Source organism: Stegodyphus dumicola, chromosome 1, assembly GCF_044657685.1.
Source record: "Stegodyphus dumicola isolate Sdum_Otavi_A_Nest chromosome 1, ASM4465768v1".
Taxonomy (NCBI): Eukaryota; Metazoa; Arthropoda; class Arachnida; order Araneae; family Eresidae; genus Stegodyphus; species Stegodyphus dumicola.
The window spans coordinates 161407676-161433426 of record NC_140768.1 but is presented as its reverse complement, the minus strand read 5'-3'; the positions used below and the strand labels follow the sequence as shown (position 1 = coordinate 161433426).

The 25751-nt window shown below is 32.3% G+C and overlaps 1 protein-coding gene across 2 annotated transcripts in view; it reads right to left on the bottom strand.

Annotated features, from left to right (window-relative positions):
* LOC118205151 (solute carrier family 12 member 7-like) overlaps window positions 1–25751 on the bottom strand; it is a 430643-nt gene that overhangs the window by 31087 nt on the left and 373805 nt on the right. For both annotated transcript variants that reach the window (XM_085822721.1, XM_085822719.1), the window contains 5 exons: window positions 24584–24672; window positions 15718–15818; window positions 12813–12929; window positions 7904–7993; window positions 2750–2841 (listed from right to left, as the gene is read on the bottom strand). In XM_085822721.1, the coding sequence (XP_085678847.1) occupies window positions 2750–2841; window positions 7904–7993; window positions 12813–12929; window positions 15718–15818; window positions 24584–24672 (489 nt within the window). The remainder of the gene's footprint in view (window positions 1–2749; window positions 2842–7903; window positions 7994–12812; window positions 12930–15717; window positions 15819–24583; window positions 24673–25751) is intronic.

Genomic DNA, 25751 nt, shown 5'->3' with positions numbered 1-25751 from the left:
GGGTATTTGCATTTATGCATCTCTAGTTCACTTGCCAAACTATAGAGCATACTGGTCAGAAGAGATTGGATTTAATCGAATTAAAGAAACAATGAAGAAATCTGAAAATAATAATAAAAATATTCTAATGAATTTACAAAAATTCAAATCTGAAGTTGCATCATGCTTATGCAAAATGGGGTACGATCGAAATACTAAAAGAGGAAGACCTAGTAATATTTCAATAGAACAAATGTCTCAGACTAAAAGATGCAAAGGGACTGCCCAATCCGTTCCATGTAAGGACATTCGTAGAGATGGTATAAATCATTGTCCAATATGATCAGAAAAGAATACGGTGCAAGTTTCCAAGCTCACTAGCAAGAGCTACACTCAAACTGAGTGCGAAAAGTGTAAAGTAGGGGACTTTTTACAACAAAGTCAATAACTGCTTTAAAAATTTTCATTGTATGTAAGGCTAAAGCAATTTATAACAATGAATAATAAAATCCTCCTATTAAAAAAGTTTTGTTATTTTACAGCACTACTGTGCAAAGTTGCACTTCTGCAACAAACAAAAAATGACTGAAATTCAATTTTAAAATGCTTAATTTTTTTTAAAAAATATTTTTCCCTTTTATTATTACTTATATAATTTTTTCATAGAAATTTAAAAAATTGGGAAGTTAAGGGTTAAGTCTATATATTCAAAAAACTCTCTTAATACAATTATTGAAAAAAAAATGTGTTTTACAGGGCAGAGATCTGGGCCCAGCCTCTTACCAAAAGAAAGCAAACACAGCTGCAGGCAATACAACGCTCGTTTTTACTATGCATTGCAAAGTGCTACAGAACAACTTCAAATGCAGCACTCTGTGTGTTGGCAGGAATAGCCCCTCCTGCATATTACAGCTCAAATGAAATATACCAAATTCACGATTTTAAGGCTTAAAAGGAACTGTTCCATAAAAGATAGAGACTTCGAATATTCCAGTTACGAATCTAACTGTAACCCATACAGAAGGCAACCAGCAGTAAATCCAAAAATCAACTGTATTGCGAAAGATACACAAACTAGAGACTACTACCCATGCACATACACAGATGGCTTCAAAATGGAAGAAGAAGTTGGATGTGCATGCATGATTTATATAAATTCTCAGGTTAAAATAATACGAAAAGCTAAACTTCGAAATGAAAACAGTATTTTCCAAGCTGAGTTATCAGCAATAAAAACGGCCCTAGAATATTGTACCGAAAACGAAATAAAAAAATTCAAATATACACAGATAGTCTATCCACGATTCTAGCTATAAAAAATACTAAACATAATTCTACAATCATTCAAGATATATATGATATCTCCATCTCGAATCCTACTATTTCATGGGTTAAATCCCATGTGGGGATTTCTGGAAATAAAGAAGCAGATGAAGCGTCAAAATCTGCTATTATTGACACTGACGCAGAATTAAAAAATCCCTCTTGGCCCAAATGTCAGCTAACACACCAACTTAAATGCTTACGGGAACAAGTATGGGAAGAAGAATGGAAAAATAGCGATAAGGGGAGAAGACTTCCAACTCAAACCTCATATCAAATACGGACAGACTTAGTACGAACCATCTAATCAATTGGTTTATGACAGGAAATAGCCCCTTCCCCAAATATTTTTACGAACGAAACATAGCTACTTCTGAGCAATGTATATGTGGGGAAAGGGGAGATCCCAACGATTACATCTTCAAATGTCCATTAACAAAAAACTATCACTTGATACTTCCTGAGACTAACATATATCAGTGCTTGCAAATAGCTTTAAAAATAAAGCAACTAAGAAGAAAAATAGAATTCTCAGTTATATTTCTCGCTAGTAGAGAAGAAGAACTGTGCAATACAAGATAAGCAAAAAATAACACACTGGAACTTTCAAAAAATTTAAATTAGAATTGACAAAACTACCTACTTGACGAAATATTGAAGGACAAAATTGACAAAAGTACAGACTAGATTTAACAAAAAGAGTACAGGACCATACAACACTTCTATGCATCCAATAAAATAAAAAAAAAGTCAAAAATATTCTGAAAAAAAATTCATATACAAAATAATTTCTGCCTGACTCAGTATATACCCTCTTAAGGCATAACATAATAAATCCCATAATAACATACTTAATCCGTCCCTTCTCTGTGGTAACCTAAGTTTTTCTAACCTGATTTTTAAGGCAGGTTGCTTAATTTATATTAAAAATTTCTAATTTTACGAATATCTGTTACATTATTTTTCCCCTTCGATTTTTCTTCAACTGAACCATATCATAAACATTTTGGGGACTATTTTTATGCTTTGAAGTTTTCGCCAGATCATCAGCTTTTAGCGATATCTGAATCTGGTCCCGATAACAGAACCCAAAATTTAAACAAGAATCTGTGCCTTTTATCAAATTGTATTGTAGATTATATAGTTAAACAGAGCTAAATACTATGCTATATTTTTAACCATATAATGAATACATTTCTGATCTTTTTCACTTTTCGTTTTCTATAAAGAAAAAAGTTAAGTAATAATTTTTGGTACATTTAATGCAGTGGAATTTACATGTATAGAAATGCTCTTATTTAGTTTTAAATACATGACATTTAATTCATTTATTAAAATCATTTGTTCATCTTAAATGTAGCTATATGATGTGGCATTGAAGAGGATTCACGTAATAATAAAATGAAAGATAATCAGCATTTCATAAAATGGGTTTTGAAATTCTTACCATTTCTACTACTTCTACTTCTGCTGTAATTCGAAGTTGGTATAAGAACGTGCTCAAATCCTTTTTCATCTGAATGCTGTTATCTTCTAGCTCTGACAACAGAAGATTAAGGTGCAAAATAATTGATAGAATCATTGCTCTGCAAATAAAGTTTGTAAAAACTCGGCAAAAAACTCTATTTGAAAGGAAAAGCGTAGCTTTGTTGGAATGTTACATATAATGTTGATGTTTTTACTTGGTTTGTTTTTGATTACGAATGCCTAAATCTTTAATTATATATATATATATATATATATGCAGTGTTACTGGATTTTCATCACAAAGTTTATTAGCCCGAAGGGCGTTAGCCCAGAACGGATATGAGTTTCGTTTTGGCATATAGCGTTGATTCAATATAAATGTCGGTTCACTTCTCAAATTGTTACCATCAAATATAACATACTGTGTTATATTTAAAGAAATTAAATAATGAAGAATCTACATAAATGTAGCTATGTTTCTCGCACTGTGATAAAACAACGGTACCTAGAGCCATTTAATTTTGAACAACGTACGTCTAGACCCGAATCTGGGCATATGGAAGACCGAAATTGGAATTTGAAATTTGTTTCATTATCGAGTTCCTATTTTGTAACACTTAAAAACGAATTTTTTATTAACACACTCAACGATTTCAAAGTGAGCAATGGCAACACTGCAAGGAAAAAAAAAAAAAAAAAAAAAAATTATCTGCAAAGCGCGAGACTGTGCATCGGAAATTCTACAGATATGCTCATTTTAAAATTATTTTGCGAGATTGCTGTTGAATTGAATTTTATGGTTTAAGTGTAAAGAACGCGATATTTAATGAATAAAGGTAACACACAAAACGTTAAAAAAACGCCCCAAAAGATTGATTGTTTCTTTCAATACTGGCATACATTGCATAGAATTTTTACAAAAAATAGTTAAATTTTACGTCCTAAGACCATTCGCAGTCAATTAGGATGCAATCACACCGCTCACCCGAAGGCGAAAATATAAAAAGGCAAAATCAAGGCTTAAATTCATCAATTCTAATGAGAATGCACTAGCGAAGTAAAGCACTGCAGTTTTACATAATTTCTGAATAAGCTATTTCTACGAATTGAAATAATTCTTACATTTAAACTTGTATTCCATATTAAGATTTAACTTGAAATTAATTTAGATAATTACTGAGAGAATTTGAATTTTGTAGCGTAGTTTACGTGAGATGAGATCACTTGCGGTCACGCGATACGAACCGGCGAATCAGGATGTTGAACCATGAAAGCATAGTAAATTCTTAAATTAATGTCTTTTTACAAATTTATTGTCTTTATTTATTGGCTTTTAACAAAATTTTAAACCATATTAAAATGTTTATGCCTTCAAAATAAAAAATTCTTAGAACTAACATTTATTAACATTTCTTATGTGTGTACTGTATGTCTGCTTGGTGAGATTTGCGCCGGCGAAACGTAAAAGTACCCATTAGTGATATTCAGAAAGTTTGTTTTCGACTTACTTTTTCTTCATGATTTTATGAAACAGGAGGAATGAGTTAAGAATTTGAAATTTCGGTTAAATTCGTCAATTTTGATGAAATTTTTCAAAGCATTTTTATTGCTTTATTTTAAAGGTTATTCATTCAGCTTCCCAAAACTACGTTTATTTTGTGTCTAGGGTCTAGAAGAAGAATTGTGGCTGTTCTTATTTTACTCGGTAAATCAGAAGTTTCTGTTTGAGAATCCCAAAGCTAATGTCTAAAGTTGTGCAGACCACTCTAAATATCATTAAAATGATAATTTTTCATTTGAATTTTTTTGGTGATGTTCAAAAAATGATTTTGAACCTATTTGTTGTTAAGTGCTCGGGAACGAGATTAGTTTTGCAATTTAATTTTCATAATAGGCAGCATTTTCTTTTCCCTCTGCTTGTGCTTGCATTACATTATACCTATTTAAAAAAAATGATTTTTTTCGACTTTACGAAATGAACGTTAACTTAAAGTATTCCCATAGTAATTTTATGAAACTTTCCACAAATATTATATGAAACACTGTGAATTAAATGGTTTAAAAATTTAGGTTTATATACACATTAAAAATGTTCAATTTCTTAAAAATCAAACAATTTTTGTAAATAAAAAAGAGAGAAATTTCATGAAAAATAGCTAGTGCATATACTCAAACTGGCATATTTAATACCAATTTTGTTTCATCACTTAGATTTTATTCTCTTTGATTCAATACACCAAAATAAATATAAGTGACAAATATAAAAGTAAAATACAGATAAATATTTTTGTGGGAACATATGTAGTAGGCCTGAAGTTTAACGCATTTTTAATCCAAAATGTAAGAAAAATCCAAAAATTATGCTACTGTTCTATACTATACAAAATAACTAATAATACTATACAGAATGCTATACAAAAATAATACTACACAAAAATAAAAAAAATCTGAAAGGTTTCAGATTTTAAATTACATCCAAAGGGGCATTTTTTAACGTTCTGAATGTTACCCTTATTTATTAAATATCATGTTCTACATACTCAAACTATAAAATTCAGTTCAACAGCAATATCGCAAATTAATTTTAAAATGAGCCCATCTTTAGAATTTCAGATACAGTCTCGCGCGCTGGAGATAAAAATGTTTTTTTTTCGTACAGTGTTGCCATTGCTCGCTTTGAAATCGTTTAGTTTCTTAATCAAAAATTCGTTGGATTGTTACAAAATATGAAATCGATAATAAAACAAATTCAAATTAGGGCTTCCACATGCCCATATTCTATGGAAGATTAAGCTATTCAAATTTCAATGGCTCTAGGTACCGTTGTTTTATTACAATGCAAGAAACGTACATACATTTATGCAGATTCTTCATTATTTAATTTTTTAAAATATAATACAGGACGATAATATATGGTGGCAACAATTTGAAAAGTGATACGGCCTTTTAAAGTTTTCAATGCAAAATGAGAAAGAGAAATCAATAGTCCTTCAGAAATCAAATTGCCCCTTTGGAACTAAACAATTATGCTACTATACAAAATAATACTATACAAAAATAATATTACACAAAAGTTATGCTTTGATTAATTGAAAAATTATGGTACTATACAAAAATTACGTTTTGATATCATGTTTTTACCATTTTAAGTAATATTCTGCTAAATAACACTAATAATAGATTTATTTGTACTATTTTCCAAAGTTTGGGTGTCGAACATAATCGGATGCATTAAATAATGTATCCGAGACAAAAAAAAAAAAAAAAAAAAAAAAAAAAAGAGGACAAAATACCTTAACAGATTGAAATTAAAAGCTATTTCTTGCTGAGCAAGAATATGGATATTATGAACAAGATGGGTGATAAGAATGTAAATGATGAAATGGAGAGAGTAGAAAGTTTATCCGGATGTGTCTTTAGGAGAGAGAATATAAGCGTTACTTTAATTGTTACAAAATTCCGAATCAAAATTCTTAAAATCACAGAATTGTTAAAAAATTCCGAATCAGATGCCAACATTGAAACATTTGATTAATGTTCATTACATAAAATAAAAATAACTTTTGTTTAAAAAACTGTGTAACCTATAATATCATTTTTGCAATCGAATTACTTATAAATCATTTTGAACTTAATATATAAGTCGGCAACCAAGCTTCAGTGGTTGCTTGTCAGAAATGTTCAAGCTTCAGTTCAATTTGAAATAAAATTTCGGCTTATTCAAGAAATGAACTAATTTTAGAAAGAGTCTTTCAATTAGAATGTTATGATTTTAAAACGGAAAAAAATAAAAATTATTTTAGGTACAAAGAAATTTTTTATATTATTTTGAAGTAACATTTTAAATAAAATACTATAGAGTCATTAGGTTTTTTTTTTTGAAGCAGGAAACGTGAAAAATGTTCAATGCCCTCGCCATATCTCAAACCCTGGACCTCTCGAATACACGTCGAGTATGCTTCCAGTTACATCACGAAGACATGTGGAAAGGAGGGAGAAAATACCGTATATACTCCCCCTTTTAAAAGAAAGGCTGGAGATTAGGGGATGCAATCACCAAATCCTGGTGGTGAAGGATCATGATCCACCACATTTTAGTTTGGGCGCCACTGTACAATCATTTTAGAATTTTTTGACATAAGGAAATCGAAGAAATCCGCAGTGGCCACGCCGGGACTCGAATCCCGGACCTCTCGCATATGTGCCGAGTGTGCTAATCGTTACACCATGAAGGCATGCAGGAGGGAGGGAGAAAACTGATTTCCTTCCTTTGATAATATAAATGTCAAATTTATGAAAATGGTGACTAAAATAACTAATTGTACAAATTTAGCTAATAAATCCTGCAATAATTATGATTTTAGTTTTCAGGGCAGTCGGTTTGAAAGTTGGTTGCAGAAGAAAAAGTGAATCTTGTTCAATAATGCCTAATAAATCTTTTAAAATAAATGCAATTTTTTACTTTTTTTATCATATAGTTTAGGTTAAAATAACACGCTGAACAAATATTAGTTTAGAAGTCAAACAACAAAAAAGAAACACAGAAGTCCTCTGTTACCCTGCATTGTTGGTCCGAAAATCACACTTTCCATTTTTCTGTAGCCAAAATTATTCAAAAAACATCTTCCATTGGTGAATTAGATTTTCTACAGGCGTTTAACATTCAAAAAATCTTTCGCTTCTAGTTAATGATCCTAATTCCAACCCATTTTTAACATCTGCTTTTAAGGAAATTATGTTTTTTAGTTTTCTTTTCTCATCAATAGATGGCATCAGTAGCTTAACTCCTGTCCAGCCATTCTTATCTGCTCTTATCTCTGTCATTTTCAGTTTGGCAACTGAGGTCGTTGGTTCGGTAAAACCAATTTGATATTTGCAAATATAATGCTGATTTTGTTGTTTGATTTCTAAATTAATATCAAATAGTTGTAAACAAATTCAGAACAGAGATTCACAACAGATCGTTCGACTTTTTGTCAAAAAACATTTTGTTACCTTGCAGACCTGAAACAAATTTAAAAGTAATAAGAAGATTAAAAAAGTGCTATTATTGAAGAAAACCAAAAAGAAATAGTAATATATTATATATAACAATAATAGTAGTATATTATTTTAACTATTAGATAAAGGATACGAGCAATAGTGAAAATTCGCAGTTTGCAGTTCTTCCAGACTCTATGTTGCTTGAGCAGGAAAGGCAGAAGCATCAGCAGTCCACCATCATCTAGAATCATTAGTTAAAGAAAACTTCCAGTAATAATGAGTAATAAAATTAGTTTTATAAATAAATGCAGTGAACCTCTCATGGTGACCCCCTTTCTAAAACGAACATTTCTGACCAAATTTTGGAAACATAAATAAGTTCTGTATTGAGCATTACCTGTTTATAAACAAGAAATACAAAAAGAAATTTTTAAAGACAATTCCTACTTAAATCAACAGAGAACAATTTTATTTTAGTTTCTTTTTATTAATATTATTAACATTTTTTCGTTTCTGATTTATGAAGCTGATTATGGTCTATAATTTCTCATTCTATCCATCTCTTGTAGAGCTTCATTATTGCAAGGAACTTTTCCAGTGAGTTTTGAGCAGTCTAGTTCTTCAATTAATATTCTATCTAATGATTTCACACGACTCGAGGCGACATATGCTTGACCTGCTGCAAAGAGTTTTCATCCTAGATATATTACTGCATTTATTTATTTTAATAAGCAAGGGGCATTTTAAAGGGTTATATTTTAGACACATATTATTATAATGTTAACATAGGAATATGGGGAGAATTTTCACTACATAATGGGACATTAAATTCACTTCATCTAACTCTATAAAACTACAATTCTTTAATTCCATACACTTTCAAAAATCTTTAGAACTCTGTCTTACTGTTGCCACTTATTTTTGTTAAATATTACATAGTTAAATATTACATAGTTAGTAGTACATGACTGTGATCAATATCCCATTGATCACAGTCATGTACTACTATTTATAAGTTGTTATAAAATTAATTTTTACAGCACGTGAGAATTCCTAATAAACGGTCATTATTCGTATGTCTCATAACAGGAATGTATATTATATTTAAACAGGAATAAATAAGTAGGAATTGACTTTAATATGTGAAAAAACTGTATTAACATAAAGTGTCATCTACTAGAAGGTTAAAAAGGTGTATCTGAACTTGAGTGGATGAATAAAAAGTATTTTATTAACGAGTGAAAATTTGAACAAGATATAGGGAGTGTGTGAGCTAATGGTAGGAGTTTAAAAAAAACACCTACATAGGAGACTCTGAAACAACGAGTGGTCATCACAGTTACCTTAGAGAAATTGTTCATCTGTAGCCATCACAGATATCTTATAGAAAGGGTTCATCATAGTTTTAAATGCAAAAGATGAAATACTGATTTCTGTTTCAAAGCTTAAAAATATGCACACATATTCTGCCTATAATGACATTGATTAATATACTACCTCTAAATAAATAAATTAATTAAAAACAACACATTTTTTTCATATTTAAAGAGTTTAAGTAAATTTAAAGAGTAATTTAAATTATTTTAGTAAACTTAGAGTTTAAAGGAATTTTAAGAAGGCTAAATGGACTCACTGTGCTTTGAAATAAATAAAAATAGGAATTAACATCATAACTAAAACGGCATCTGCAGAATTTTATTGTCATAGTGTTCGGTTTGTAGAAAATCTTGTTGCTTTCAGAATTAAGCTTTAAAATAATTATTTAATAACAATAATGCAAATTAGAAACTTTCTATTACAGTATAACACCTCGAGAAAACGTTATAAATCAAAGGATTAAGATGTTGCTATTTTAAGAATTAGTTCATCAAAAGATATAAAAGATAAAATCTATTTACAGTGACCTGTTCAAAATGGTTAAGTCAAATGATAAAAAAAATGCTATTGATAACATTACTTCATAAATTATAGACATGTGCAAATTTGTGTACTCATTTGATAGAGAAAAGAAATAAGAATTGTGCACATAACTATACATATATATCACGGGTACAAGGTTTACATACGAGGTTACCTATGTACGAGGTTTGTTACAAATATTTTCCTCAAGTACAATATATTTATTTTGCCAAAACATGAAAGCTGAGAAGTGGATAGAATGAACAATTGGCAAAACTTTACTTCGATGTGTTAACAAATTTTAACTATTAAATTAATGCACATACAATATGATAGAGTACAACTCCAATTATTGGAACTCAGACTATACGAATCTCTGAATATCTACAGTACTGTGACGGTTGTTTTTCGTGTCCGGGTGTTGTATTTGTGAGAGCGTTTCATTTTTTATCACGGCTCCTAAAAGAAAACATGCTGTGTTATCCTTAGCGGATCAACAAAAACGCACGCTATATAACATATACACAAAAGTTTTGCCTTTTCATTTTAATTAATTAAAAGCTCTTTTCCTTTGAAAAGAGTTTGTTTCTCCCATTTTCAACATAGAGTAATTCATTAAAGTGTACGTAGACTCTCTCTTCGGAAAAAAACCCAATTATCCGAAATTTTGATTATTCAAATGGGGTTCGGTCCCAATTGATTAAGATAATTGGAGTTCTACTGTAACAAAAAATAATTAAGATCTTCAGTTAATCATCATTTCACAGCATTTAATGACATGCCGAGTTTTTAATGACTTTTTGTAGAGGAAAATTTCTCTGCTAAAGTCGGTTTCAAAGTCACTCACTGTAGACCGGAAGTTTCATTTTCATGAAACATGGAGTAAAATTGGGCACGTGCGATCATTCATGTCACATGTTCTGTTACTGGCTATATCAGACACTATTATATTATATGAGCCAAAAATCTTTGAATATTCATATTCGAAAATAATGAAAGAAGCCATTTGAGTAAGAGTAAATTTCCTACTACATTGCTGGCCAGTAAAATTGCAGCACCAGGAAGGAATGATCTGACGAAAGTCAAAATCACTTAAGGAAGAAGTTAGGATATGCAAATGATTAGTATTTCAGCACATTTAGATGATGCAGGAGGGAGAAATGACATCTGAAGCACTACATAAAAAGTAAAGTTGTGTAGTAGATTTCTCAATCATAAAAAGCTTCGTAAGGTCGGATTTGCTCAGAATATCCTGTTATGCATCGAATGAGAAGAGGAAATGCTTATCACCAAGTTTCGAAATTCGATAGAGGCAGGATTGTTGGCTATCGAAAGGGCAAATTATCGTTCTGTGATATTACCAGTCGCACTGTTCTACATCCAACCACTGTCATGCAAATATGGAATCAACGAATTGCTGCATGTCATACTGAACGGCATGCAGGATCTCAATGCTCTCCCATGACTAAAATCAGAGAGGACAGACATATTGTGAGGTCAGCCCTGCAAAATTGTACGACCACATCACGGGCCATTAGTCAGAAAATGGGCATGCTTGCACCCTACCCAGTATCAGCTTGTAAGGTATGTCGGCGCTTGCAGAAGCGTGGACTATCAGCAGGGGTACGATTACTTAAACTTCCTTTGACAATACAGCATAGAGAGAGACGGTGACTCTGGTGCACCAAACGACATAGTTAGATATAGGAGTGCACAATGTTGTCTTTTCAGATGAGTCCTGGTTCCACGTACAGTATTTTGGTGGCCATATAGGTGTCTGAAGTGTCAAGAAGACCGCATGTTGCCTACTTGCATTCGATATTAGCATAGAGGCGCTGCACCTGGTGTGATAGTTTGAGCAGCAATCGGTTACACGACATACACACCACTATTTGAATGCAGATTGGTGCATTTCTGACATCTGATGCCCAGTCGTTGTGCCCTATCTTAAAGGTCCCCATACACCATGCTCCAACAAGATAATGCAAGACATGATGTTGCACGTCGTGTTCTGACCTTCCTCGATACACATGGAATTCGATTGCTGGCCTGCCTGCATGGTCTCCAGATCTGGCACCCATTGAAAATCTCTGACCACTGGTTGCTAAGAGACTGGCCCACCACCCCTCTCCAGGTAATACGCTTGATGAAGTGTGGCATAGACTTGAAGCAGCATGAAATGAGTTGCCCATTTCTGTCATCCAAGCCCAGTTGGACTCCATGCCTAACAGGGTAAGGGCCGTCTTAGCTGTAAGAGGTGGCAGCTGTTTCCACTAATATTGCACCCCAGTAAACCTCCAATATGCTTACAAATTTAATCTTTTTGTCTTCATGCCATATTTTTACGTTCAATAAATATCTTTTTTGTATTTGCTTTCCTTAATGGTGTTGCAATTTGAATGGCCAGAAGTGTTCTTCTTGTGGTAACTGTTGCTGTTACAAATCACCTTAAACTTTCTTACTACTGTAATAATCTGAAATTACATAACTAGTGACACCGACACAAAATTGAATTCGCATAAATCGATGGTCTAACATTGAACTTGATCCTGTTTTTATTAAATAGATCAAAAGCCAAGAAAATATTTGTTTAAGAGAAAGGTATATTATAAAGAATGTAGTTTTCATGCGTATAAATACAAAGTAGCGCAAAAAAAAATGAGTTTCGTAAATTGGAATTATTTCGAAGTCAACGGCTGCATAACAATCTCCTCTGACAAACGAATTCATAATTATGAAATGGAAACAGAAGAAATAAAAATATCGAACTCACTTCTTTGCTTTTTCTGTACCACATTATAAAACAGTAATAGCACGTAGAAAACAATTATAACTTAAGTGCAGCTTTAGCTCTTCAGTTGCTTCCAGTTTCAAATGCATATTAATTACCAGAATAAAAGTGTAAAATAAAGAAAAGAAAATCAGGAATTGTTTAATTACTGGTTTGCATAAGACGGAACTTTAAAACACGTATATTATTGTTTTAGTAACATTTGAAAATTCATCACTAATCAGTATAAAGGAATTTTTACTCCTTTTTTAGTATTTTCCAGAAAGAATGAAAATAAATATGCTTGTGAGAAGAGATGTCCTGCAAAAAATTAGTAAGTTTTATAACGATTAGACTTAAGGATGCACAAATTATACATATGAAAGGATACGGACTATCCACCACACATCGATATGACCAGATACTTTGCCAGAATTGTCTGGGAATTGGTCAATGCCCTTTGGTATCAAAAGGGCATTTTTGCTGGCGGCGACGTTGCGGACACAGTCTAAAAAATATAATAATAGTATTACATGTAATAGTTATAATTATAATAATAAAAAATAAAAATCTTAAAGGTTTCAGATTTTAAATTACATCCAAAGGGGCGTTTTTTTAATTTTTTGTGTGTTACCTTTATTTATTAAATATCATGTTCTTTGCACTTAAACCATGAAATTCAGTTCAATAGCAATGTCGCAAAATAATTTTAAAATGAGCATATCTTTAGAATTTCCGATACACAGTTCCGAAAAAAGGTTTTTTCCCCCGTAGAGTGTTGCCTTTACTGGCTTTGAAATTCTTGAGTTTGTTAATCAAAAATTCATTAAAGTTTTACAAAATATGAAATCGATAATAAAACAAATTCCAAATTCCAAATTTGGGCTTCCACATGCTCATATTCGCAGAAGGATTATGTCATTCAAAATTCGATGGCTCTACGTCCCGTTGTTTTATCACAATGCGAGAATACATACATTTATGCAGATTTTTCATTATTTGATTTCTTCAAATATAATGCAGGACTCTAACATTTAGTGGCAACAGTTTGAAAAGTGAAATGGACATTTATAGTGATTTTATGCAAAACCGCAAAATGAAAACAATAGTCCTTCAAGGACAAAGCCCCTTTGGACTAAAAAAAAAGAAAATCCTGATAATTTAAAAAACTTTTAAGGTGTAATTTATTCATAAAATGCATTCATTTAGAAAACTGAAATCAAAATCACTAAGCGAATAAAGGTTTTGGTTTGGTTTGGTTTAATTATGGCAAAGCATGCAAGAGCTATCTGTCTAAGGGGAGGGATGCTTTCATGGAGGACTTTCTAAGGGAAACTGGCTCATTTACACATTACACATTACACATGGTGAAAACCACGAAAATACCCATGCAGCCAACCCTTTTGCCCAGAATCATACCAGGGTTCAGCGAGTTTACCACTCGGTTACTGGTGGCACTAAGAGAATAAAGGAGATCTGGATAGGTGAGTAAAGTGGTGTAACTTTTAACAGGACCATCGAATACTTTGATATAAAGTATCTCTATCAGCTATTCCTCGTACCTGGAACAATGGATCATAAATTTATAACATTAGTATCATTTCTATGCACCAGATATGAAGCATGAGAAAAGTTTTATGTCAGTGCAAAGTAAGGAAATTCATAGTTAAATGCTCAGTGTATAGTTTTGGTAAATAGTAAAAAGAAAAGCCAGAATAAATTCTTTGTTTTTGGGTGGATAAAACCACTGAATATAGTATGCCGATCTGGGTTTAAAACCTGGAGAAAGGATTGGCTGTATGGTTTTTTTTAAAGTGCAATGCGAATACGAGCCATTTGCCTTTAAAATTTCCTCCACAAAGGAATCTGAATCCTTCGGCACATAGTTCTTGTGTGCTTTGCTTTAATTCACTTAACTAATCTTCTCTTGCTCGAACTGGCAAATTGATTTTTGAAACATATTTAACTTTTTTAATAGCATCTATTTTTCCAGTTTGGATGTGGTTTTAATTCCTGTGTAGTTTTGATTTTGCTACATCATAAATGACTACTTACCATAGTTTATCTGTAGTTTCATATAGCATCTCGTTTTGAGACTTTTTTTAATAATCTCTCAGTATACTTTGTTTAACATTATACATAAGGATTAAATTAATATAATACTTCAACAATTTTAACAGCCAACAATATTAATATTAACTAACATGTTCATATTTAAATTAGAAGATGCCTGTTTGGTCATATTGAAAAATTTATTGGATAATAACTCTATATGTCGCACTAAATTTACTTAAATACGAAACACAAGAAATTATTTAATAACATATATTAAAATTTTAGAAAATATGTGGTTTAATTCGAGAAATTTAACCCAATAAACCCGACTCATTAATATAATTATTTCATCACAGCCAGTTGGGTAAAATGCTTGAAAGAATGCTACATCTATTTTCAATACAGTGATTGCAATAATGCTTTCTGGAGCTACCATAACTTAAACATAAAGGTTAATGTTACAGACTATTTTTTTTTTTATAATTTGATAGCTGAAAATTTGCTTTCTCCTGTACAGGAATTTATTGCTGATGTTTCTTAATTTATTACTGATCCCCCAAAAATTAGTGTTTTCACACTAATCATAGTCAACACTTGACTCTTCCTAAGCTCACCAGGACTAGGTGTATGACAGGATTTAGGGATCCTCCAAATATTCTTATAATTCATCACAACAACGATTTTCTATCATAAAAAGGAGACCATCTGTAGACATCTAATTTTTCACTTTGGAACGCATATTTCCCAAATAAAGATTATTCATGATTTGATCAGGGTATTGTTGGTATGATATTTTTGTTATGATTTATATCAAATCACAGTATTTTTATTAGCTTAAATATTACAATAATGCCGCCCAGACGGTATAGTGGTTAGGGGAGCTGACTGCGATACCAAAGGCCTGGATTCGAATTTCAAAGAAAGCATGGTTATATTTGTCCATCCCCTCATAAGAGGCAAAAGGGGATCACCTATTAAGTCCCTCAATAATAAAGTGGCCAACATCTGTGGGCGGTTGGGCCCTCCATTGGAAAAAATATATCATAATTAAAAATATTATATTATAATAAATATAAATATGATTCATCTTGCTATGTGTTCCTTTAAAAATATTGCTTAACATGTCTTCTTAAATATTCAAAAGCTTGGAATAATCGAATTACAAACAATATCAACTAAAGGAAAAAATGCATTGGATGAACTTATTTCATGAAATGCTTTAACAACAGAATGATAATTACCAATAAATTTTCTCCAGGAGTCTGGGGACTGTCTCCAGCTGAATGGCCATCCCATTATCACAGTGTTATGCTTTAAACCGCCAAGACCAGTGGTCTGGATCCTAAAGAAGTACCAAAAGATTATTTCAGTGATACTAATACCAGAATTATCCAGACAGAATGAGATATACAGTACAAAGTCTCTAATTCGGATGTCCATAATCCGGACCTCAAAGCTGCAAACTTTATGCGCACGCGTAAATGTGTAATGCGTTTACGCATGCGCGTTTAATGTACAACGAACGGTATAAGATAGGATAAAATTATTTAAGGCATTTCAGTTAATGTTGCAGATTGTGCTGTTCCTTAATCTTCTAATTGGATCTGGCTTATTATCTTTTGAAGACTGTTAGAGCAATTTTATAAAAAGTAAGCTTGAACTCTCAATTATGTCAAAAAAAATTTCAAATTCTGGAGCTGCCAAAGGATCTACAAAGTGAAAGCATGTTTCGGTGTCCATCAAACAAAAAGTGGAATTGCTGCAAAAAATGGATAAAGTCTCAAAATTATATGCATATCCGTCTAAACGTTATGCAAAGGAGTATGACAAGTCAACTGTATATGCCATAAGCAGAAAGAAAAAGGAACTTTTTGAATATTTTGTGGATTCCGACACCCCACTTGCAATGACTAACAGAAAAAGGGTTCGTTATGCTAAAAGTGACGATCATGACAAAGTGACGAATGTTTAATAAAGTAAACAAATAAATATCAAGTTTTTTTTGTAAGTTTTGATACCCTTTATATCATAATTGCCCTTTATTCCATAAATTACGGTTTCATATTTTTAATTGTATAATTTCTGCATGCCAGCTTACAAGATTTAAATTGCTGATCTATAATCCGGAAAAATCCCTAATCCGGAATCGCCGAAGTCCCGACGAGTCCGGATTACGGACATTGTACTGTATTACCTTTTGTTTTAATAAGTTTTTTTTTTTGCTGCTTTAGCCTTCCAGCGGGCGTGTGTCCTTGGCTATTCTCTCCTCTTCATTCACCCTTCTTTCAGTCGTCTACTGGATTTCGAGGGCATAATGGGAGTCTGCAGATTTACTATTTGTATTCCAGAAATACGCATGACCGTTGAAGTAAGTTTTTATTATATCTAATTTCCTTTTTTATTATAGAAAATCTTTATTCTTTTGCATCTAAAACTTATGATTTTATATAATTTGTGTGCATAACTATTTTTAATGATGAAATACAAGCACTGTATGCGCCACATAGGCGCGACCATGTGTGATATTTTGTTCTTTTCTTTTTAGTTATGGCGAATAAAAGTAAAATGCTTGACATGAATGACCCAAAGGATCTTGAGATTACCAGAAATATGCTTTTATGTGGCAGTGATGACGATGAGGACATTATTTTAGAGGAAAGCATTACAGTTGAAGAAGAGCGAATTTCAGAAAGAGAAGGTGATTCAGAATTGGAGATAAGTTCAGAGAGCAATTCTGAAGAAGAAAATAATGATGATAATTCTTCCGAAGTGTATATAGCTCATCAAAAGAAAAACAGAAAGGTCATCGATTCTCGGACGAGGCATAAAGAAGCGTTTAAGAAAACTAAACAACTGCCTCGTAACATATGTGTTCATGTTCCTGGAGTCATCGGTGAAGCTAAATAACAGATATTTTGGATATATGGAAATGCCTCTTTACTGATAGTATGATAGAAATCATCGCTGAAGATACGAATAAAGTTTATTTCTTCTGCGAGGTCTAATTATTCTCGTATAAGGGACAGCAGAGACACGGATGGAGCAGAAATAAAAGCTCGTTTGGGCTTACTTTACTTAGCTGGTATTTATCATGGTAACGGAGTTAATCTTGAGGAACTGTGGAGAATGGATGATTTTAAAGTAGTAAATGAACTTGAAGAGATTTTTGTTTTTACTAAGAGCTTTACGGCTTGATGACATAAACACAAGAGCAGACAACGAAGAGGAGTTGACCGCTTGGCTTCAATAAGAAACGTTTTTGAAAAGTTTGTCTCTAATTGCCAAAAGTGCTATTCACTAAGAGAGAATGTCACAACCGATGAGAAATTAGAAGGATTTCGAGGAAGATTTGGTTTCATTCAATACATTCCCAAAAAACTGAACAAATATGGCATAAATATTTTTGCCATGGTAGACGCTCGTACGTTTTACACATACAGTATGGAAATTTATGCTCGATCGCAGCTGGATTGTCCTTTTTACATAAGCAACAAACCACAAGATGTTGTAAAATGGTTGACAGAATCTATTCATAACACTGGAAGAAATGTAATCACAGACAACTGGTTTTCAAGTTTTAAGTTAGTATGAGATCTAGATGAAAAAAAATTGTCATTTGTAGGTACTTTGAAAAAAAAAAATAAATAAACCTCAAATTCCGGATCAATTCAAGCTGATGAAAGCTCGGGAACCCAATATGAGTCTTTTTGGATTTAGAAAAAACATGACACTTCTCTACTATGTACCAAAACGTTATAGAAACGTCATATTGATTTCAAATCTTCATGATGACGTAGCAATAGATGAAGATACCCAGGACCAAAAAAAAAAAAAAAAAGCCTGAGATTATCACATTTTAAAATCGTACCAAAGGAGGTGGGGATACAGTGGACAAACTCTGTACTTCCTACAATGTTGCCTGGAATACCAGGCGTTGGCCTCTTGTAGTTTTCTTCTCTATGCTGAAAATAGCAGCACTCAACAGCTACATAATTCATTCAACGAAAAATAGTGAAGAATTACTTAGAAGGCAATATCTGCAAAAGCTAGCAAATGCTCTTGTGAAGGAAAACGTTGAAAGAAGAAGCTCTACCTCTCTTCAAAGTGAGCTGAAATTAAAATTGTTGAAACAAAAAGCAGAATTAGGTGTTGTTGAAGAAATGACTTCAGGGAAAAAAAGATGCAAACCCTGCCAAAATGACAAGCACACTAGAATTACGAGGTTCAGCTGTGAGATTTGTTTAAAATTCATTTGTCAAGAGGATTGCAAACATATTTGTTCAGACTGCAATGATGCAGTGAAGTGATTATGAAAGTGATTTTTTATGTAATATTTAATGTGTTTTCCCACTTACTGATTAAATATATAAAAGTTCAGTTGAAATATTACCAATTTAATTTTATTTTATTTTCAAGTTAGTTTGGTAATTCTTTAGTCCTTTTTGTATTGTTTTTGTGTTTTATACTTATTTTATTTTCCTTAATTTAAAGTTCATATTGTTTAAGTCAATTGTACTTATCAACATTTAACTATTTACAAAATAATTTTAATATTTTTGCTCTGAAAAATTTATTTTTTATAATAGCGTATCTAGGAAATACACGCAACATTTCTTGTTGGTGCAGAAGGCGCGCCTGCTGGAAAGTTAAGAGCATAAGTAAAATACCTGATGTGGACACCACATGACTTCCTTATACGGCCTATAATTTAATAATTTTTCACATTTTTTTGCTGTATTTTATTTAAACGTATTTCCTCGAATTTAGTTATTGATGTATTATTTCGCATTCAATTAAATTAGTTCTCACTCCCGACAAGGCAAAAATACATAAAAACTCAAAACGTTTTCATTAAAATTTCTAAAATAAAGAAATACAAAAAAATGTATATTTGTTGTTTTATATTTTTCTGTTAACAAATACAACTGTATATTTGTTTTTTTTATATATAGTTAAAAAAACAATAGCATTAAAATTAGAGTTTCTACTCGAAAACAATCATTTCGGCCAGCTGGCAGGAAGACAGATTTTTCAGTGAAGAAAATTGAAAGTTTACATTTCATCCCACTCAGCATAAAGCCACTGAAGTTGGTGCAAAAACTGACTTGATTCTCTATTCCACTAAGAGCTTCAAATGTAAACAAATAGCGGCTTCGTTAGGGTTAGTACCACTTAAACAACTTTTATACTGTTGATAATTCTGCGACTATTGCATGCAAATTTATTAATGCATAAAAATCTTAACTGGAACATACGAATAACATAATTCGATCAGATATAATACAGAGATATCTTTGTTTCAAAACATATTAGTGATACGTTATGTATACGTACGTGCGTACGATATCACGGAAAATATACAGAGATATCTTTGTTTCAAAACATATTAGTGATACGTTATGTATACGTACGTGCGTACGATATCACGGAAAAATCCCTTCCAAGTTCATTTTAAATCCATTTTGAAAAACAGAGTTCTTTAATTCTGTCCTTAGGTACAGATGTAACAAAAAAACGTCGTTCAAATGGATTCGAGAGTGGTCAAAATGGAAATTTTTGTTGATGTATGATATCTGAAGTTTTTGCGATTACAATACTTTCTTTACTTCGAATAAGGAAGTAAAAAAGCGATGAAATACAATGTGCACCCATAAGGTAACTGGAAAATTTCTTATAAATAAATAAATAAATAATAAAAAAATTTGCTAATCTTCAAATAAATTTATCTCTTTCAAAATATTCGCCAGAAAAGTGGCGGTTTGAAAATCACACAATTATAGGATCGAGAAATAAATCTGCGGATAATTTATTTCATAACTGAATCACATAATACATAATTTTTGGAACCTAGAATCACATGATGCGGGAACTACAGGATCCTTGGATAATTTTTGATCAGTACATAACTTTTTGATCTAAGGATTATTTTTGTTCCAAGAATCCGTGGGTCATTTTTGAGAAGTTTGACCATAGGATATGTTGATCATATTTTAGTGCGAGAATTATAGTATGCATGAATCAGTTGGGATCCGAGAATAATAGGAATACAGGCATTTTGATCACAGGATCATGCGAACCAAAGATCAAAATATCTGTGAATATTTTCTTGATCAAGAGCTTAGAGGATCACTGAATCCACTTAATTCTAGGATCAAATGATCCGAGAATCACAGGATACATAGGTCCGTGGATCTTTTTTATTCTAGTATCACGTGTGTTTCTTACAGAAACACAGGACTCGGTGCAATAGTTTTGATCCGAGTAATCAATGGACAGACTGAGATTTGCAGGTTACTGGAATCGAGAATTAGATACCTGGATCACTTTCGATCTGGGAATCACTGGATCCATGGATAATTTTGACCCATAAGTCACAGGTTCCATGGATTTTTTTTAATCCGAGGATTACACCATACGAGAATTACAGGCTCCATCGACCATTTCTGACCATGGTTTATTTTTTTCGAGAATAGCAGGACGAATTACTGGATTACTAGAGTTTCTTCAACATTCATTGAAACACTATTTACTGGCAATGAAACTAACCGTTCACAAAATACGATTATCATTTCGTTTCATTATCAAATCTCTGTCCTTTCATGGTCGACTCAGGTGAATACAGTTCACAAACATCAGGTACCCGCACGGCAGCGTTATCCCGGGCTAACCATATTGACGATTTTCGATCTGTGATGTGTCCAAGCATAGAAGAGGGAGAAATTTAGGTTGAAAAACTCGTAGGGAAAAGCAGTTATAGAGTTTCCGAAGTAGACATCGCGTCGATCACGAACAGTGTAGGAAGAGGAAAAAGTCCTCGATGGAATGTTTCAGGGCTACACCTGTGGCGACACCCAAATTAGGCTGGGAAATGCAAGTAAGATGAGGAGTACTTTAACTTAGGAGGAAGCAAAAATTAAGGAGTGAAAAATATTCAGCAGTCTTAACCAAAGCAAGAGATGGTACCAAAAGTTAAACAGTTAAGTCCTTTCATGGGACCATGAAAGGACTCAACTACGGGGGGAAAAAAGTCAGCAGACTATAAGTTAAGAGAATATGGTGGGGAATTTGTCACTGCACTGAAATGCTTGGCAAGATAATGTTGCCCAGACAAGGCTGCATATGACCAGAATTATTATGTAAAAGAAATTATTGCCCAGAATCAAAAAGTTCCTACCTAACTCGTCTTATCCAGTTCCTTAATCGAAAAAGCATCTCCTTGAAAAATTACTGATTAATTGATTGATTTTCAGTGAAAAATTCATTGTGAATTGTTACATTGAATTCACTGTTACATTCCTTTGTAATTAAAAAAATAATAATAATAAAAAATAAATAAATAAAAAAATAAAAAAAACTACTCTCAGCACATAATTTTAATCTGTGATTACAACATCCATGCAATTTTTTTCCCTCTATAAGAGAAGACTGTTCTTTCTACACTGCACTTTATCTTTTTATTTCTGGGTCGTATTGCAGACACCGGGTCTACTCTCCTGCCACAATACACTTTCAGGAACTGTTATTCTGTCTCGAGGGCAAAATTTGTTCATTTGAAACTCTTTGTAGAATAGTGAATGAAGTCAGTTGGTGCACCGTCAGTATCTTCTTGTCCAATGTGACCGAAATTTTCAATTTTGAGCACTGAAAATTTTGTTTTTGTAAATAAAATCCAATTTGTGGTTTAAATAAAAAGGAAAAGTCTATAAAGCAAAATTTCAAAAATTTGGATTTTATTTTATTAGATATAACTGGCCAGGAGTAGAAACTGGTTTTTCAAAATTTATATCAACAAAATAAAGTAAATGTTTGATCTTTCACTTATTTTTTTAATTGAAAACTGTATTTTATCGGGCAGTTGAATAATATATACAGTCAAATGATTTTAATCCGGACTCTTCGGGACTTCGCAATTCCGAATTATCGGTTTTTCCGGATTATAGATCATCAGTTTAAATCTGGTAAGATGGTATGTAGAAATTATAAAATTAAAAATATGAAACCTTAATTTATGAAGTAAAGAGCAATTATGATCTAAAGAGTATCAAAATTTACAAAAAAAAAAAAAAAAAAAAAAAAAAAAAAAAAAAAAAAAAAGCGTAATATTTATTTGTTTAATTTATTAAATATTTCTTTCAACGCGAGCATGCGTAAAGCATACATTACGAATAGTCGAAATTAGAACATTGCAACCAGAAAACTATTTGATGTGTATTCGTGATATTTATAATGACGAGGAATTGGATTTAAATTATACCAAAGATGGAGTACATTGAGATGAAATACTACATTTAGTAAGGAATTATAAGCCGAATAAAATAAAAACATCTTCCCTGAAGATAAGGATAATGCTGACAGATCAACTTCCAGTTCATTGCGCGCCGCGACGTCCCCCCCCCGCAGAGCAGCGTGAAATTGATAAATAGATTTCGGAATGGTTAGAGAAACAAAGGATATGCCTTAATCCATTTTTCGCAGCAGTTCCACTTTTTGTTTGATGGACATCGAAACATGCTTTTGCTTTGTAGATCCTTTGGCAGCTCCAGAATCGGAAATTCTTTTTGACATAATCGAAAGTTCAAGCTTACTTTTACAAAATTGCTCTAACAGTCTGCAAAAAATAATAAGCCGGATCCAATTAGCAGATTAAGGAACAACGCAATCTTCAACATTAACTGAAATAGATAATTAGATAATTTTAGCCTAACTTATACCGTCCGTTATACATTAAAAGCGCATGCGTAAACGTATTATGAGCATGCTTCAACGCATATGCGCATGCGTACGTCAACGTATTATGCGTTGATGCATGCGCAGAAAGTTTGTAGCTTTGAGGTCCGGATTATAGATCATTCCGGATTATGTACGTCCGGATTAAAGACTTTTGACTGTAATTTAATTGTGTTTTGATTAAAATGTTGACCAGCGGCGCAAATATTTACTGTTCTTTTCGTGCGGTGGCGCTTGAATTAGCGGCCCATTTCGTGGGGCGGTGCAGTATCAAATTATAAAATTAAAAAATAAAAAATTATAAAATTAAATTATTATAATATAAAATTATACATTTAATAATATAATAATCGTATTTTTTGATATACAAGCGTATTTTAGAATTTTTTTATATACAAGCTTGACTCATTGGTGAATCATGCCGGCCCGCTGAACAATCAAGTACGACCCACCGGTGGGTCATTACCGGTAGGTCATGCCACTCCACGGAACAGACAAATATGACCCACAGCTGGCTCAGGCCGGCGTCAGCGTGTTAAAGAAAATTCAGAGATAAATATGTTTAAAATAAATATTTTGAATCTGATACCCTAATTTAATTTTCTTCTATGTTTTTTCCACAATAACAGAAGTCTAAATTCATTCTGATCAGTAGTTATATCCACGTTATATTTAGTATTGTGGTGGTATATATTAGTACCTGAATATTACAATGGTTGTAATATTCAGGTAGTGAAGTATTCCAGAATACTTCACAAGATGCATATGCATTAAAAATAGTTAAATTATCACTCCATCTCGGCATTTTCTATATGAAGAAAAAATTGGGCACGACATCTCAGCGAACACTGCTGGGAGTTACTGCCCAGAGAGATTTTCAGCTGGTTCAAAGTAGAAATGGATTCGCTGATTCATCTCCCCTATGTTTCTATTCCGATGAAGTGAGCGTTTATTTTATCAAAGTAGTCGTAGCGATGGACTCGTTGCGGGTCGCTCGGACAAGTGTAAACTGGGCTTAATCGTCAAAGGCTATCATGAGCCCCCAATTATAGACTAACAAGAGTTTTTGAATCAATGCCAATCGAGCATTTCATTCTTGAAAAAGATTCCGGAGGACATTAGAGAAGTGTTAAGGAAGTGTTCAAGGCAGTTTAAAGAAGGAGCCTTCCAATAATTTTCTTTTTCGTTTTGTCATACGTAAAATTCCTACATAATTAATTAGTCTTATTTGTCTTGTCTAGAAGCATGTAATATGAAAAATTCGTACATGTTTATTGAAGAAAGCAGTTTATCTTATTATTCATGGATTTATATACTGATAAAATGAAGCTAAAAATAATAGATAATGTCTCAGAAAAGCAGAAAGGAATGCATACTTACAGATGGCACAAACCGTTGGAAACATTTGGGGAAACGACAACGTCGGCGAAGCCTTTCACTTTCTCTTCCATCATTATCTTTTTCAGAGACTGAAAGAAATATTTTTGTGAAAATATAATTTTAAATACTCTGTTAATACAGTGAATAAAGAAGTTTATAATATATATTGTTACAAATCTTGTACATATGTAAATAATTTTAGTGGAACTATATGTGAAACTGTAGTGCGTTTTTCTATAATGTATTAACACGAAAATCTAAAGAGGTGAAGCTTTATTGGAAAAGCAAGAATACAGGGCCAAGATTTGCAGCAATATCATCAAGCTGGCAATAGTTTTGGCAACTAAATTTTGTTGCCAAATTTGGCGAGAAATCGCCAAAAGCTGCCAAACTGGGGACATTTTGGTCCAGTTCCTGTATAACTGTAATGGGTTTTGTAATTGAATAACTGTTTTTATTTTTTAACACCTGTTCCCTTTATTTAACAGCCTAGCCTCGTGCCACTACAAGAGCCGGAATTGGTGGCCATTTCATTATGGAAGCTCCTAATTGGTGACAACCGTTTCCTCCTATGAAAAGACAGACAGTTACCATGAGTTATCCATCACTACAGCAGTCAGGGCCCCTAACCACCCTGATTGGTAAATAATATGTAGTGAACAATTATGTATTTTATGTCTATTATAATTGGGAATTAGTTCCCTTTTTCAGTAGACGTTTCCAACTACTTGAAGAAATTGTATAATATTGTAGCCATTTTATAAGCACAATTAAATATATGTAATGGAATAAATTATAGCATTTTTTGGAATATGCGCTTTATATTGTTGGAATACATGCCAATTTGTATATATTGGAATTGTATAACAAATCTGTCGTTTTGCATAATTCAGAATTGTATTGAAACAATTTAAGAAATAGTTTTCTTTCTTTTTTTTACTTATTAGTCCAAAGAGGCAATTTGCCCTGAAGGACTATTATTTTCGTTCTGGCATTTTGTGTTGAAAACTTTAAAAGGTTTTATCACTTTTAAAATTGTTGCCACCAAATATTATCACCCTGTATTATAGTTAAAGAAATTAAATAATGAAGAATGTGCATAAATATATGTATGTTTCTTGCATTCTGATAAAACAACGGTACCTACGGCCATCCAATTTTGAATAAT